The following is an 18,729-nucleotide window of genomic DNA, read 5'->3' as shown; positions in this document are numbered from 1 at the left end:
GCCCATTTTTGCTCTCCGAGATAATGTTCTCCCCTTCCACACATTCTTTAACGCTCCCAAAACTTTCGGCCCCTCCCCCACTCCATGACTCACTTCCGCTTCCATGGTTCCATCCGCTGCCAAATCCACTCCCAGATATCTAAAACACCTCACTTCCTCCAGTTTTTCTCCACTCAACCCTACTGAACCTAATAACCTTGCTCTTGTTCACATTTGCTCTCAGCTTTCTTCTTTCAAACACTTTACCAAACTCAGTCACCAACTTCTGCAGTTTCTCACCCAAATCTGCCACCAGTGCTGCATCATCAGCGAACAACAACTGACTCACTTCCCATACCCTCTCATCCACAACAGACTGCTGCATACTTGCCCCTCTCTCCAAAACTCTTGCATTCACCTCCCTAACAACCCCATCCATAAACAAATTAAACAACCATGGAGACATCATACATCCCTGCCGCAAACCGACATTCACCGGGAATCAATCACTTTTCTCTCTTCCTACTTGTACACATGCCTTACAGCCTTGATAAAAACTTTTTACTGCTTCTAGCAACTTACCTCCCACACCAAATACTCTTAAAACCTTCCTGTGGAAGGTATTAAGAATATATGGTGTGGGAGGCAAGTTGTTAGAAGCAGTGAAAAGTTTTTATCGAGGATGTAAGGCATGTGTACGTGTAGGAGGAGAGGAAAGTGATTGGTTCTCAGTGAATGTAGGTTTGCGGCAGGGGTGTGTGATGTCTCCATGGTTGTTTAATTTGTTTATGGATGGGGTTGTTAGGGAGGTGAACGCAAGAGTTTTGGAAAGAGGGGCAAGTTTGAAGTCTGTTGGGGATGAGAGAGCTTGGGAAGTAAGCGAGTTGTTGTTCGCTGATGATACAGCGCTGGTGGCTGATTCATGTGAGAAACTGCAGAAGCTGGTGACTGAGTTTGGTAAAGTGTGTGAAAGAAGAAAGTTAAGAGTAAATGTGAATAAGAGCAAGGTTATTAGGTACAGTAGGGTTGAGGGTCAAGTCAATTGGGAGGTGAGTTTGAATGGAGAAAAACTGGAGGAAGTGAAGTGTTTTAGATATCTGGGAGTGGATCTGGCAGCGGATGGAACCATGGAAGCGGAAGTGGATCATAGGGTGGGGGAGGGGGCGAAAATTCTGGGAGCCTTGAAGAATGTGTGGAAGTCGAGAACATTATCTCGGAAAGCAAAAATGGGTATGTTTGAAGGAATAGTGGTTCCAACAATGTTGTATGGTTGCGAGGCGTGGGCTATGGATAGAGTTGTGCGCAGGAGGATGGATGTGCTGGAAATGAGATGTTTGAGGACAATGTGTGGTGTGAGGTGGTTTGATCGAGTAAGTAACGTAAGGGTAAGAGAGATGTGTGGAAATAAAAAGAGCGTGGTTGAGAGAGCAGAAGAGGGTGTTTTGAAATGGTTTGGGCACATGGAGAGAATGAGTGAGGAAAGATTGACCAAGAGGATATATGTGTCGGAGGTGGAGGGAACGAGGAGAAGAGGGAGACCAAATTGGAGGTGGAAAGATGGAGTGAAAAAGATTTTGTGTGATCGGGGCCTGAACATGCAGGAGGGTGAAAGGAGGGCAAGGAATAGAGTGAATTGGAGCGATGTGGTATACCGGGGTTGACGTGCTGTCAGTGGATTGAATCAAGGCATGTGAAGCGTCTGGGGTAAACCATGGAAAGCTGTGTAGGTATGTATATTTGCGTGTGTGGACGTATGTATATACATGTGTATGGGGTGGGTTGGGCCATTTCTTTCATCTGTTTCCTTGCGCTACCTCCCAAACGCGGGAGACAGCAACAAAAAAAAAAAAAAAAAAAAATTACTAAGGGACATCTTCCCACCTAAGGCAATCTGGTTTAGGTATGTAGATGCTGTTCTTTATGTTTGGCCAACAAGTGAAAATTCACAAACATTTCTCCCTTTACCTCACAATCTAGTACCTTCTAATTCACAATGGAGGAGGAAAATAAGTTACCACTTTTAGACTGCATGACCCATAGGGCTGGAAACATGTTTAAGCTTAGCATATAAAGAAAACCTGCTAATGTTTGTTTTTACATTCATTATTACTCAGCTCTACATGACAGAGTTGAACAATCATCATTCCACTCGATGTTCTTGAGGGTATAACGTATATGCAGTCCAGAATCTATTAATAATGAATCTGAGAAGATACATTCAATTGGATCCAAGTTAAAGTATCTTAGATATTTCATGGATAAATCTCTTAAGCTGGTAAAGAAATTATTTTACAAAAACCCCAAACCTCCCCTTGATACCAAGATTCGTTTAGATCTACAATTTAGTGATAATAATATGTTAGTCCCCAGGTTGCTTAAATTCTACAGGCTGTGTTTACAGAATCCCTTATAATAGCTGTAATGCATTTCATACTGGGCAGATTGGTTAGGAGCTTTCTGTTAGACTTAAGCAACATAAACAGTGTATAAGAACAGGATAAGAATCAAATGCATTGTTTAATCATAATAAAGATTAAAACACTATATTGGCAGGAGTAATGCTAATTAAGTTATAAACCACAACTCCCTGATCAAGAGAAATATCAAAGGATAAGAATTAACATGTAATCTAATGATACCTGTCGACCATTTCTCCAACTCACATAAGTTTACTTATGTATATCCATCTTTTTAAACCAGGTATTCCCAATTGCCAATCTTTTTTCACCACACAACTCCACAAGCTCTTCACCATTTCCGCTCATAACACTGAATAAACCGTGCACACAAATCATACTCTCAACAGCTACATTACTTACATTTATTTATATTCATTTTGCTTTGTCGCTGTCTCCCACGCCTGTGAGGTAGCGCAAGGAAACAGACGAAAGAAATGGCCCAACCCACCCCCACACACATGCACACACACACACACGTCCACACACACAAACATACATACCCACACATCCCAACGTACACACATATATACACAGACACACACATATACACACATGCACACAATTCACACTGCCCCTACTCACCCCCATCGCCACCCCACCACACACGGAATAACATCCTCCTCCCCCTCATGTGCGCGAGGCAGTGCCAGGAAAAGACAACAAAGGCCCCATTTGCTCACACTCAGTCTCCAGCTGTCATGCAATTACTTATCTTCACATTTAAATCATCCATAACTAATACCCAGTCATGCACCAAAACTGCAGACACACTCACTCAGCTGTTTCTAAAATGCTTGCCTCTCATGATTTTTCTTCCCATGACTAGGTGCACAAGCACCAATAATCACCCATCTGTTGCCATCCACTTTCAGTTCTAGCCACATTAATCCAGAATTTACTTCCTTACACTCTATCACACACTTCCGCAACTCCTGCTCCATGAGTAGCGCCAATCCTTATGTTGCCCTTGTCCTTTCACTAAACCCTATCTTTATTCCCAAGATATTTCCAAACCATTCTTCCCCTTTACCCTTCAGCTTTGTTTCACCCGGAGCCAGAACATCCGGGTGTCTTTCCTTAAACATGCTACCTATCTCTCCTCTCTTCTCATCCTGGTTACAACCACACTTATTTAGGCATCCCAATCACAGCCTTGAAGGAGGATGAGCACTCCCTGCTTGACTCCTTCCATTTCCTCTTTTAGAAATAAAAATACAGCAAGGGGAGGGCTTCCAGCACCAACTACCCTTAGTCATCTTCTACAACACTTGGGAAATACGAAGGTAGAATTCTTTTCTCTTACCTCATGGATATATATTTATATTTGATTTCATTTATCATGCTTGATTGCCATTTCCCATATCAGTGAGACAGCACCAGGATACAGACAAATTTGTTCACGGATGGGGTGGTTAAGGAGGTAAATGCAAGAGTTTTGGAGAGTGGGGCACATATGTAGTCTGTTGTGGATGAGAGGGCTTGGGAAGTGAGTCAGTTGCTGTTTGCTGATGATACGGCACTGGTGGCTGATTCGGGTGAGAAACTGCAGAAGCTGGTGACTGAGTTTGATAAAGTGTGTGAAAGAAGAAAGCTCAGAGTAAATGTGAATAAGAGCATGGTTATTAGGTTCAGTAGGGTTGAGGGACAAGTCAATTGGGAGTTAAGTTTGAATGGAGAAAAACTGGAGGAAGTGAAGTGTTTTAGATTTCTGGGAGTGGATTTAGAAGCGGATGGAACCATATAAGCAGACACGAGGCATAGGATGGGGGAGGGGGTGAAGGTTCTAGAAGCATTGAAGAATGTGTGGAAGGCGAGAATGTTATCTCGGACAGCAAAAATGGGTATGTTTGAAGGAATAGTGGCTCCAACAATGTTATGTGGTTGTGAGACATGGGCTATAGATAGGGTTGTGCAGAGGAGGGTGGATGTGTTGGAAATGAAGTGATTGAGGACAATATGTGGTGTGAGGTAGTTAGATCGAGTAAGTAATGAAAGGGTAAGTGAGAGGTGTGGTAATTAAAAAGTGTGGTTGACATAGCAGAGGGTGTATTGAAATGGTTTGGTCACATGGAGAGAATGAGTGAGGAAAGATTGACAAAGAGCATATATGTGTCAGAGGTGGAGGGAATGAGGAGAAGTGGGAGACCAAATTGGAGGTGGAAGGATGGAGTGAAAAAGATTTTGAGCGATCGGGGCCTGAACATACAGGAGAGTGAATTGGAATGATGTGATATACCTAGGTCGACGAGCTGTCAATGGATTGAACCATGGTAAGTGAAGCGTCTGGGGTAAACAAAGATAAGTTTTGTGGGGCCTGGATGTGGAAAGGGAGCTGTGGTTTCAGTGCATTACACATGACAGCGAGAGACTAAGTGTGAACAAATGTGGCCTATGTTGTCATTTCCTAGCACTATCTGACACACACACAGGGGGAGGGGGGGTACCATTTCATGTGTAGAAAGGGGGAAATGGGAATGGAGAAAGGCAGCAAGTATGAATATGTACATGTGTATATATGTATATGTATGTACACGTTGAAATCTATAGGTATGTATATGGGCGCATGTGGGCATTTATATATAAACTTGTGTATGTGGGTGGGTTGGGCCATTCTTTCATCTGTTTCCTCACGCTACCTTGCTAACGTAGGGGACAGCGACAAAGTATAATAATAATAATGATAATAATAATAGTAATAGTAATAATAATAATAATAATAATAATAATAATAATAATAATAATAATAATAATAACAATATATATATCCTCCCCTCTCATTTTCAATTTTCCAAAAGAAGGAACAGAGAAGGATGCAAGTGAGAATATTCCCTCAAAGGCTCAGTCTTCTGTTCTTATTGCTATTTTTTCATTTATTATACTTTCTCGCTGTCTCCCACATCAGCGAAGTAGCACAAAGAAACAGACGAAAAAATGGCCCAATCCATCCACATACACATGTAAAAGCCCACACACGCACATATACGTGCCTATACATTTCAACGTATACATACATATATACACATCCACTATTGCTGCCTTCATCCATTCCCATCTCCATTCCGTCACATATGAAATGGCACCCCTTGCCACCACACGCACTAGAGGTAGCGCTAGGAAAAGACAACTGAGGTCACATTCGTTCACCCTCGGTCACTAGCTGTCATGTATAATGCACCGAAACAACAGCTCCCTTTACACATGCAGGCCCCACAAAACTTTCCATGGTTTACCCCAGACACTTCACATGCCCTAGTTCAATCCATTGACAGCATGTCCACCTCGGTATACCACATCATTCCAATTCACTCAATTCCTTGCGCGCCTTTCACCCTCCTGTATGTTCAGGCCCCAATCGCTCAAAATCTTTTTCACTCCATCCTTCCACTTCCAATCTGGTTTCCCACTTCTCCTTGTTCCCTCCTCCTCTGACACATATATGCTCTTTGTCAATCTTTCCTCACTCATTCTCTCCATGTGACCAAACCATTTCAATACACCCTCTTCTGCTCTCTCAACCACATTCTTTTCATTACCACAAATCTCTCTCACCCTTTCATTACTTACTCGATCACACCACCTCACACCATATATTGTTTTCAAACATCTAACTTCCAACACATCCACCCTTCTCCCTACAACCCTATCTATAGCCAATGCCCCACAGCCATATAACATTGTTGGAACCATTATTCCTTCAAACATACCCATTTTTGCTGTCCAAGATAACATTCTCGCCTTCCACACATTCTTCAATGCTCCCAGAACTTTCGCCCCCTCCCCACCTTATGACTCACTTCTGCTTCCATGGTTTCATTCACTGCTAAACCACTCCCAGATATCTAAAACTCTTCACTTCCTCCAGTTTTTCTCCATGGAAACTTACCTCCCAATTGACTTGTCCCTCAACCCTACTGTACCTAATAACCTTGCTCTTATTCACATTTACTATCAGCTTTCTTCACTCCCGGCGCCATCCCGCCACACATGAAATGACAACCCCCTCTCCCCTTACACGTGCGTGGTAGCGCTAAGAAAAGACAACAAAGGCCACATTGGTTCCCACTCAGTCTCTAGCTGTCATGTATAATGCACCGAAACCACACCTCCCTTTCCACATGCAGGCCCCACAAAACTTTCCATGGTTTACCCCAGACACTTCACATGCCCTAGTTCAATCCATTGACAGCGTGTCGACCCTGTTATACCACATCGTACCAATTCACTCTATTCCTTGCACACCTTTCACCCTCCTGCATATCCAGACCCCGATCGCTCAAAATCTTTTATGCTTCGTCCTTCCACATCCTCTTTGGTCTCCCACTTCTCGTTCCCTCCACCTTTGACACATATATCCTCTTTGTCAGTCTTTCCTCACTCATTCTCTCCATGTGACCAAACCATTTCATTACACCCTCTTCTGCTCCCTCAACCACGCTCTTTTTATTACCGCACATCTCTCTTACCCTTTCATTACTTACTCGATCAAACCACCTCTCACCACATATTGTCCTCAAACATCTCATTTCCAACACATCCACCCTCCTCTGCACAACCCTATCTATAGCCCACACCTTGCAACAACATAACATTGTTGGAACCACTATTCCTTCAAACATACCCATTTTTGCTTTCCGAGATGATGTTCTCACCTTCCACACATTTTTCAACGCTCCCAGAACTTTCACCCCCTCCCCTACCCTGTGACTCACTTCCGCCTCCATGGTTCAATCCGCTGCCACAGCCACTCCCAGATATCTAAAACACTTCACTTCCTCCAGTTTTTCTCCATTCAAACTTACCTCCCAATTGACTTGTCGCTCAAACCTACTGTACCTAATAACCTTGCTCTTATTCACATTTACTCTCGGCTTTCTTCTTTCACACACTTTACCACATACACACATATCCCTATACACATACAGACATTACATACATACACATGCACATATTCATACTTGCTTGCCTTCATCCATTCCTGTCACCACCCTGCCCAACAGGAAACCAACATCACTGCCACTGCCTCAGTGAGGCAGCACCAGGAAAACAGATAAAAAGGCCAGATTTGTTCACACTCAGTCTCTACCTGTCATGTGTAATGCACCAAAACCACAGCTCCCTATCCACATCCAGGACCCACAGACCTTTCCATGGTTTACCCCAGACGTTTCACATGCCCTGGTTTAGTCCATTGACAACATGGTATAACACATTGTTCCATTTCACTCTATTCCTTGCATGCCTCACACCCTCCTCTATGTTCAGGCCCCGATCACTCAAAATCTTTTTCGCCCAATCCTTCCACCTCCAGTTTGGTCTCCCACTTCTTGTTCCCTCCATCTCTGACACATATATCCTCTTTGTCAACCTTTCCTCACTCATTCTATCCATGTGTCCAAGACATTTCAACGCACCCTTCTCTGCTTTCTCAACCACTCTTTTTTTATTACCACACATCTCGTTTACCTTTTCATTACTTGCTTGATTAAACCACCTCACACCACACATTGTCCTCAAACATTTAATTTCAACACATCCATCCTCCTCTGTACAACCCTATCTATAGCCCATTCCTCGCAAGTATATAACATTGTTGGAACCACTATTCCTTCAGACATACCCATTTTTGCTATCTAAGATAATATTTTCTCCTTCCACATATTCTTCATCGGTGTCGGAACCTAAGCCCCCTCCTCCACCGTATCCTCGCTTAGAGGGAGGAAAACGTGTCCATTAAAGATATTTGTGCCCGAGTTGGACGTTCTCGGTCGACCACCTTGAGGCTTCTCACTGCCGGCAGGGCGCTTTCCCCCAACCAGGTTCTGGCCCCTAAACCACGCTCTGGGAGGCCAAGAAAAACCTCTCAGAAGACAGACAATATCCTACAGCATGAAGTGTTGAAAAACCTATTTATTACGTCCACAGAACTCAAGAAAATGTACCCTGAGCTGCTAGGAAACGTTGCTACCTGCACCATTCGCGAACGCTTGCAGCGTCACCTCCACCTCTCATCATGACACGCAGCAGTTAAGCCACTTGTAACAGCCGGCATGAAGTGCTGTAGACTTCAATTTGCACGAAGATACCAAGACTGGACTCCAGAGAAATGGATGCAGACCTGTTTCTCCGATGAATTGACCTTCAAGACAGTACGTGTGAGTTAAGCACTGCCGCTGAAGCCCAAACTCCAACCGCTACCATCCTAGATACACCGTAAAAGTCGTCAAAAACTTCCTTCAGTGATGGTTTGGGGAATTTTCAGTAGCACCAACGGAGCTGGGGACTTATTTTTTCTCCCTAAAAGCAAGACAATGCGTGCTGCAAATCATTTGGATGTGCTGAAGGATCACGTGCACCATTTCTATGACCTTCATCGGCCCGAAGGCGTGTTTTTGCATGACAAGGCCCCTTGTCATGGCTCAGACCTCGTCAAAGAGTGGCTAGAGGACACAAACATCTAAATGCTTGAGTGGCCAGGAAATTCCCCAGATCTCAACCCGATTGAGAATGCCTGGGCATACATCAAGCATGAGTTATCCCTTATCCAGACGACGCCCATCCCACGCCTAAAAGAGGCGATCACCAAGGTGTGGAAAAATATTAACAAAGATTACTTCAGATCCTTGGCCAGGAGCATGCCAGACCGTCTTGAAGAAGTTAGGAAGCTCAGAGGAGACATCACGAAGTATTAGGATGAATAAAAATACCCTGATTGATAACTTTTTCCCCTATTTCCCATATTTTATGTTCATTTTCATTGTAGGTGTCATTTCTTTCCGCCGACACTGTATGTATATACATGTGTATGTGGGTGGGTTGGGCCATTCTTTCGTCTGTTTCCTTGTGCTGCCTCGCTAATGCGGGAGACAGTGACAAAGCAAAATAAAAAAAAATATATATATGCCCATACACACACATATGCATAATATACATATCAACACAAACATACATATACATACACAGAAATATACACATATACCTATTCATACTTGCTTGCCTTCATCCATCCCTGGTGCTACCCTGCCCCATTGGAAACAGCAATGCTACCCCCCTCTTCAGCAAGGTAGTGCCAGGAAAACAGACAAAAAAAAGGCCAAATTCTTTCATACTCAGTCTCTAGCTGTCATGTGCAAAGCACCGAAACCACATCAGGGTCATGCCTTAACTGAAATAAGGTTAATGAAAGGGGAGAAAAGATGAGAGTATAAACAAATTCAGGAGGATTTGAAAAACGTTTTCTTTAAAATGTACCAGGTCACAGTTACTAGGAGAGTGTGGTCTAGCTAGTGGTTAGGGTATACAAGCAGCTAGCTCCTAAGCAAAAACCAAAGTAATACTAATAAAAGAGGGAAAGTATACCAACACTGCAGCATAAGGCAAGCATGTCAAGTTTTTAAGTTAGTCTGAGAGAGGCTATAAGTTGGATCAACTTCGACTCTGTCAAGTAAAGATACTGAGCCAGAAACCATTCAAGATGTGAGCAGTAATCCATACAAGAAAGGATCTATCCACTGCATTTACAGTGCAACTGTTTGAAAGAAAAGAACTTCTGCATTTGTAAATAGGACTCCCAATTTCTTAGAGGCAGACTTAGCTATTCTGTGCTGTTGGGTTTCCAAGACAAAGTAGATGTTACAGTGATACCAAATATGTTCCTTGAGTTAAGAGGTGAAGTTACAGAATCACCAAAGGAAAGAGGAAAGTTGTGAGAATTTTTGAAAGAGAAATGGGCAAAATCTGGGCCTTGGAGGTATTGAACTTAACCTGGTTTTGTCTAACCCACTAAGATATCCCATCCAAGTCAAAGTTTATTGAGGAAATTAAGATGAGACATATGTTGAGATGTGTAGGAGATTGAGGGAGAGAAGATGGAGCAGAATTGAAGGATGTGGATGCATGCATTGTTGAGGCAACAGTGTAAAAGTGCACTTGGTTATCTGTGGAAGTTCTGAAAAATAAGGAGAAAAAATGTACGACATATGAAAGAACCTTGATGGAAAAAGAGGGACAGGTTGATCCATCAACAACCATGGAGATAGGTGAGTCACAGAGGAAGCTAGATATAATGGAACAAAGTAAGGGAGGGAAACCAAAAGAGGAGCTTAGAAAAATGTCGTACTCTGACAAAAGCTTTGAATATATCAAGAGCAACTACATGGGATTTCTGAAAATCTCTCAGGGATACTGACAAGACATTTCAAGGATAGGAAAGAATATCAGTCGATCTTGCCTTATGGACACCATACTGATGGTCTGAGAGAAGACTGTGCGACTCAAGACGTCTGAGGAAATGGGAATTGATGAGAAATCTAAAGACTTTGGAAAAAGCATATGTCAAAGAAACATAATGATAGTTACAGGGGTTAGAACAGTCACCCTTCTTAAGAATGGCATGTACCAATGCAAGCTTCCAAGAAAAAGGGAACGCTTTGATTTTAAACAAAAACAAAACAGATGAGTAAGTACAGGTGCAAATTCAGAGGCACACTCAGTACAGAGGGCTGGATGCCATCAAGACCATAAGCCATGCTTGTCTAAAGAGAGAAATGCCCTTTGTACAGTTCAAAAAAAAAAAAAGAGATTAAGGAAAGGGGCATAGGATTGGTAATAAGAGCATCAGGGGGTGAAGGAATGTTAGAGTCATCCAAGGTAGAGTTAGAAGAGAAATGGGAACCAACAAGAGTTACTTTGTTTACATGAGAGACGGATACAGTACCATCAGAATGGAAAGAGAAGGAAAGGTAGAGTGACAGAAGCTGTTTGCAATGCCCTTAGTTAAAGACAAGAAAGACTTAAAGCAGATGATAAGAAGAGGGTATCACTCTTCTTTGAATACATGAGTGCTTTGCCTCATGGATAATGTGCTTACTATGATTGTGGGTAGCGATAATTGCTGAATGGGAGTTGAAGAAAGACGAGTTTTTTCAAGCCCAATATGCCTGATCCCTTGCTTGAATAAAAATAACTGTACTATTTCATGCAACTCTAGCTTAATCAATAGATGCAATATCAGTCCACACTTTTCCATCTCCTTTCACTTTACTTTGTAACTCAGGGAGTAAAATCATTTCCTTGTGACATCATCTCAAGAGCCATTCGAAAGATTTTCCTGGTCAAATTCACTGGCACTGTCAAATGTATAAATTCTTAATTTCCTTTATTTCTCTAAAATGCATTATCATTTCAGAGATTCATCAATGATCTATGTCATAGAGTAACTAGACCAACCTGGCCGAGGCAGTAATTTATGTATAGTTTTCAAATGTTGCAAGTTATTAACATTTTTTTGTGCAGCACACACCCATGCATCTTACTTCCAAGAGTTATGTTGGATCTCTTATGATCAAAACCATGTTTAACATCTACCAGAGATATTCACTAATAGGCTGGGTTAAGCACACATGGCTGTATGGAAGTTGAAAAAAATTACTGAATGAACACACTAGAGAGGGACAAAGCCGTACCTTCTACCTCTCTGCTATACAGGTAACCAACATCAGGATTTTCCCAATGCTAATCACAGTATTGTCATAAGATGCTGTGCAATCCATTAAGTAAATTTTAGAGGTGGTATTTCATTATACTGCTAATCCATGGTGAACAAGATATACTGCATTCCCATGAATGGATTGTGTATAAAATCAGATAAGTTCAAGTGAATGTAGGTTTGCGGCAGGGGTGTGTGATGTCTCCATGGTTGTTTAATTTGTTTATGGATGGGGTTGTTAGGGAGGTAAATGCAAGAGTTTTGGAAAGAGGGGCAAGTATGAAGTCTGTTGGGGATGAGAGAGCTTGGGAAGTGAGTCAGTTGTTGTTCGCTGATGATACAGCGCTGGTGGCTGATTCATGTGAGAAACTGCAGAAGCTGGTGACTGAGTTTGGTAAAGTGTGTGGAAGAAGAAAGTTAAGAGTAAATGTGAATAAGAGCAAGGTTATTAGGTACAGTAGGGTTGAGGGTCAAGTCAATTGGGAGGTGAGTTTGAATGGAGAAAAACTGGAGGAAGTGAAGTGTTTTAGATATCTGGGAGTGGATCTGGCAGCGGATGGAACCATGGAAGCGGAAGTGGATCATAGGGTGGGGGAGGGGGCGAAAATTCTGGGGGCCTTGAAGAATGTGTGGAAGTCGAGAACATTATCTCGGAAAGCAAAAATGGGTATGTTTGAAGGAATAGTGGTTCCAACAATGTTGTATGGTTGCGAGGCGTGGGCTATGGATAGAGTTGTGCGCAGGAGGATGGATGTGCTGGAAATGAGATGTTTGAGGACAATGTGTGGTGTGAGGTGGTTTGATCGAGTGAGTAACGTAAGGGTAAGAGAGATGTGTGGAAATAAAAAGAGCGTGGTTGAGAGAGCAGAAGAGGGTGTTTTGAAGTGGTTTGGGCACATGGAGAGAATGAGTGAGGAAAGATTGACCAAGAGGATATATGTGTCGGAGGTGGAGGGAACGAGGAGAAGAGGGAAACCAAATTGGAGGTGGAGAGAGGGAGTGAAAAAGATTTTGTGTGATCGGGGCCTGAACATGCAGGAGGGTGAAAGGAGGGCAAGGAATAGAGTGAATTGGAGCGATGTGGTATACCAGGGTTGACGTGCTGTCAGTGAATTGAATCAAGGCATGTGAAGCGTCTGGGGTAAACCATGGAAAGCTGTGTAGGTATGTATATTTGCATGTGTGGACGTATGTATATACATGTGTATGGGGTGGGATGGGCCATTTCTTTCGTCTGTTTCCTTGCGCTACCTCGCAAACGCGGGAGACAGCGACAAAGTATAATAAAATATAATGAATAAAGTTCAATCCTCATTCATTGCAAACTATCAGGAGTTATTCTAATCATATGTGTTCCTGTCTCAACAAAACCGAATCCAGGACTGAGACAAACCTGCATGAAAGTCCCACATCAATATTTGATAATAAGTCTCTGCTCAGGATATGTGTAATGTGACTTTACTTGCTTGTCATCTCACTAAGGATAATCTAACTCTTCATCCTTTTCGTTATCTCACAAGGTTAGGTTTAACCATCCATCTCACTAAATTTGCAGTCTGGATGTGCCAAGAGAGAGTTCAATATCTTGCTTAAACAGCACAAGCTAGGAGCATTTGCATGGAATCAACCTTTCATGAAATTATGGATGGGTCTGTACTATTTGTATGACCAGAAGACTGGCAGCTGATCTCCTACTCTAAAAGTCTTCATCTAATGGATTTCTCCATTTTTAACACATGCCAAAAGGAAATTAACAAAATACTCAAGGCTCAATTGTGCTCAGCCCTACTTTCCTCTTGAAAATCCAATGACTTACCCAATGTCAACTTGCTATCGATCACCGATAATTTATAGGATGCTAAAATCAAGTTAAAAGCAATCTGACTCCTCAGCTCTCCCAAGCTGACTTCAACTTGACCCACTCACCATATGCCACAATGTTGCTTCACTTTCCCTCTTCTATAGGTATTACTTTGGTCTTTGCTCACAAGAGCTGGCTGCTTGTGTTCCTCACCACTAACCAGACCATGCAATACTCAGCAAGATGCTGTCACATGATTACTGTGTGGCTGTTGGCAACTTAAGGGTAATTGTTTCCTTCCCTGTACCTTGAAGTTCTGGAATGCTCTACCCTCTCATGTTTTTCCCAATATTTATGACCTCGCACATTTTAAAAGACAGGCTTTTCACTTACTCTAAAATTCATTAACACTTTCCTTCATCTCTTCTTTTTAGTTTTCATTAACCTCTCCATACTTCAATTAAGGCCCAGCCTTGATGTGGACTTAGGTTCATGACGGGAGCCTCCATCTTTTTTTTTCACACCAAGTAAATGACTTGCTAAAACTGCTTAACTGGTACCACATCACTTTAGCTCTGACAAGGGAATCCTTATGTCTGACTCACCTTATCTCAATTCAATATATGCTGCAGCCATGCATCAAACCCATTTCTGCTCCTGCATACCATTTGCCTCATGCACTGAGACCATGTGAGAAAAATATGTTGCAGCAAAGATGTATTCAGTCCTCCATGTTCCCACAGAATGCCTACCTCATCACTGCTCCCTAAATGGACTCTAATTTGTGACCCATGATAGATTATCAAGCATTCAAATGAGTCACCATACTTGAGAGATTTCCTTAAACAGTCCTGATTGACTTATTCTATAGCATGATCAAAAACAAGATTTTTCCAACATGACCTCCACAGCTTCTGGCAAAGTTCATTTGATCCCAAGAGTCTGCCTCTAATCACTTTCAGCATGCCTTTGCTCAAGTCATAATACTTTCTTATGGGTTATGACTAACACACTCAGGTAGCTTAATTTTCAATAAAAAAGTAAGAAGTACTATTGTAAGCGTGGAATCCAAGTTTCACTATAATACAGAACCACCAATTGGGGAAGCATGAGAGTAATTTCAGGTACTGCATGCATTCATCTGTCCCATGTGGACAGGAATGGAGTCAATGAAAATACACAGAAGAAACATAAGTGAAAGCTTCTTTCCAACTGCACACCTGACTGCTCATTCTTATTTGCTATCTGCATCAGTGCAACAATATTTCTAACTGCCTTAACAGATTAGATACACTATCGTTCATGATGTTCATTAAAATCTATCATTTATCTAGAACTTTTATCATTCATTCACACATTTTTTGTAAAGAAACTGTCTCTCTTCCATATTCATTAGTGGTCATTTTTCACCCCCCCAAGTGATTTATGAGAAGGACTTTTACTACACTGATTCATGAGTTTCTTCAGCACCTATGGTTTCTGGTAGTAAAAGTAGGAAGCAGGAATTTTTAAGCTTTTGAGTTCAAATCACTTTGGAGAAATACAGAATAAGATTGCTTTTTTCTTTTGTTTTTGAGTGACTATAAAAGCAACACATGTAGCAGTAGAAAAGGTGGGATTAATGAGCACCAAAATGAGGGTTATGAATGCGAGAGAGTGAGGCAATAAAGGTTAAGTGTGCAAAGGTATGTAATGTTTATAGCACAAGAAATACCCATTCAAGGATCATATCATTATATTCCAAGATGTATCATGTACAGAATCTATATCATTAGCATATGAATGAAACAATATGGTATAAAAGACTGACTAAGATTTTACTTACCTGCCTTGGGAGGCATATTGGATCACTAAATTGTGCAAAGTGCGTAGACGGGCAGGAATTTCATAACCAGCATTCACCTGCTGAGCGAACTGGGACGGCGGAGTTGGGGACATAGCTGCTGCAAAACATAAATTCTTGAACTCAAAAACTGATGGTATATAACAAAAATGAAAGAAAACAATTCCACAATTACAATGAACATAAATGCTTCTCTCTATTTATCTGCATCTCTATGCCCGCTCCCTTCAGAAACTCCCTAAAAGGAATATCCAAAGCAAAAGCGTTTCCATAACTGGGGAACTCCAGTGTTGCTTCTTAGCCTTTGGTGCCCCATTCTTAACAGGCCACTGGCAGAGGACAACTCTGGCACAGTGTTTCCAGAGGCTCCCTGCCAACTACTACTACCTAATGTGTCTACCTAACTTTCCTGCCAAATGTTCCAACCTACTACTTCTTACAAATGTTCCCATCTTATGTTCCTACTATTACCTAATGTTTATAACTAATGCTTCTGTCTAATGTTTCTACCTACCACTACTGTCTACCACTCTTACCATTTAGCTGAAAGGCTGGGATAGTGAATAGTTCTCACCATAGGAAAATCTAGAGTTATGAAGAATGAGTTTTGTGAATTTGAGTTCTGTGAACTAAGTGTTGTTAAGCATTATGTGTAACAAGGAAAGATTGTATGTTTGTGGACAGAATACCAACAGTCCACATGTGGGTGAGGCAGCAAGAAAAGATAGCTACCTGAGTCAGAAGAGTGCTTTGAAAAACATTGAAGAGCTGACTCCCTAGGCAGGTACAGTGTCACCAGTACCATATCTCCCTGGTTGGTAGTTACCTTGCATCCATACAACACTGTCAGGACTACTATACCTTAAAACGTGTCGATCTTCACTCTTCCAAACATTCATCCCCCACTATATGACTCACCTCAGCTCCCATGGTTCCATTCACTACTATGCTCACACCCAGCTATCAAAAACACATTATTTCCTTCAACTGTTCTCCATTCAAACTCACATCCCAACTAACCTCTTTCTCTTCAATGCTAATAATCTTGATTTTATTTACATTTAGTTTCAACTTTCTCCTTTAAGCACTCTCTCAAACTCAGACACCAGCTTCTGTAGTTTCAGACTTGAATAAGCCATCAGTGCCACATCATCAGCAAAACAACAAAACAGGCCTATCCATCCCCAACAGACTGTATACTTGCCCCTTTCTCCATACCCATGCAATCATCTCCTTCACTCCATCCATAAACAAATTAAAGAAGCATAATGACACACGTCCAAGCAGCAGACCAACCTTCATCTGGAGCACTAACTCTCCTTTCTCCCTTCTCACACACATGCCTTACACTCTTGATAAGAATTCCTCACTTCTTCAAAGCTTTCCTTCCACACCATATAGCAGCAACACCTTCCAGAAAGCATCTTCATCAACCCTATCATAATCTTTATCCAGATCCATAAATGCCACACACAAATCCTTATGTTTCTCCAAGTATTTCTCTCATTCTTCAAAGCCAATACCTGATCCACATACCCTAAAACACTCCTAACACCACAGTCTCCCACCCCAACCTCTGCATGCTCTATACATGCCACCACCCTTTCTATCATCACCCTCCCATGCAACTTATCAGGTACACTTAACCTTTTAACCTATGTCATTCAAACACAGCCTTTTGCTCCCCTTCCCCTCATACAATGGCACTCACAGACAACTCACCATCATTCATACAATTAAAGAGATAATCTTAGTTAACCAATCAACAATACAATCACCTACATCCTTAAGAAATTCATCTACAATTCTATCCATTTCAGCTGCCTTTCTGCTCTTCATTGCAACCAAGGATTTTACCACCTTTTCCCTTTCACTGAACCATTTGCTTTGACTTTCTCAATCTTCATACCTACAAGACTCACACACCCAATACCAGACTCCCTATCATCAAACACATTCAACAATCCTTCACTGTAGTTACTCTATATACTCTACTCATCTCTGCATATCAACACTTCCCCAGCTGCCCCCTTCCAATGTTCATATCTATTTTCTCACAATATCAACCTCATTCCAGAAATTTTTCTTGTTCTCCCGGAAGTTTGCTGCTACTTACTCACACCAATTCCCTGTTACCCTCTTTTTCAGACCAAGCAATTTCCTGTTGGCCTTCTGCCACTTTCTCTTGTTATCTCTCTATCACTCTCATCATTCCCTTCTGGTAATTACACATAAACACTTTTTTCCAAAAGCAAATTAACTTTGTCATCTCACCACACACTACCCTTTCTTACATGCCCACTTCCCACCTTCCAAGTGATGCATACTTATTTCGCACATGGCAACACCACTTCCCTAAATACCCCCAATCCTCATCTCCTTCCTTTGCTTCATTTACTCACACCTTTTGCCTTTCTACGCAATCTTTCCAGGTATCTCTTCACACATGCCTCTTTTCCACGCTCACTTACTTCCACCACCCTCTTCTAACTTATATAATTTCCTCTTTCCTGATAGCCCCTAGAAATCTTCAACCTTGCCTCAACCAGATAATGATCAGACATCCCACAAGCTGACCCTCCCAGTACATTCACATTCAAAAGTCTCTATTCTGCACACTTATCAATTAATAAATTATCCAATAATGTATCTTTATATACTAGTGCCTCTTTTTAAACGAGATATTCCCTATCATCAGTTCTTTCAGAACACATTGGTTCTCAGTGAATGTTGGTTTGCAGTAGGAGTGTGTGATGTCCCCATGGTTGTTGAATTTGTTTATGGATGGGGTGGTTAGGGATGTAAATGCAAGAGTTTTGGAGAGAGGGGTGAGTATGCAGTCTGCAGTGGATGAGAAGGCTTAGGAAAAGAGTCAGTTGTTGTTCACTGATGATACAGCTCTGGTGGCTGATTCAAGTGAGAAACTGCAGAGGCTGGTGACTGAGTTTGGAAATGTGTGAAAGGAGAAAGTTGAGAGTAAATGAGATTAAGAACAACGTTATTAGGTTCAGTAGGGGTGTGGGCCAAGTTAATTAGGATGTAAGTTTGAATGGAGAAAAATTGGAGGAATTGAAGCATTTTTGATATCTGGGAATGGGCTTAGCAGCAGATGGGACCATGGAAGTCAAGCACAACAAACTGTTTAGGCTTCAACAACAGAGTG

General features: G+C 41.8%; 1 protein-coding gene across 27 annotated transcripts in view; it reads right to left on the bottom strand.

Annotated features, from left to right (window-relative positions):
* The window catches only part of Klc (kinesin light chain), a 546,457-nt gene that overhangs the window by 264,787 nt on the left and 262,941 nt on the right, over positions 1-18,729 (bottom strand). For 23 of the 27 annotated variants that reach the window (XR_011716955.1, XR_011716963.1, XM_071695826.1 and 20 more), the window contains one exon: positions 15,549-15,666. Coding sequence is in view for 25 of the 27 variants with exons in the window: in XM_071695826.1 (XP_071551927.1) it covers positions 15,549-15,666 (118 nt within the window). In the remaining 2 variants the exon portion in view is untranslated. The remainder of the gene's footprint in view (positions 1-15,548; positions 15,667-18,729) is intronic. The other 4 variants (XM_071695926.1, XM_071695714.1, XM_071695736.1 and 1 more) reach the window with 1 other exon arrangement.

The sequence above is a fragment of the Panulirus ornatus genome, chromosome 4 (assembly GCF_036320965.1).
Source record: "Panulirus ornatus isolate Po-2019 chromosome 4, ASM3632096v1, whole genome shotgun sequence".
Classification (NCBI taxonomy): Eukaryota; Metazoa; Arthropoda; class Malacostraca; order Decapoda; family Palinuridae; genus Panulirus; species Panulirus ornatus.
This window is presented reverse-complemented; position numbering and strand designations above follow the sequence as displayed.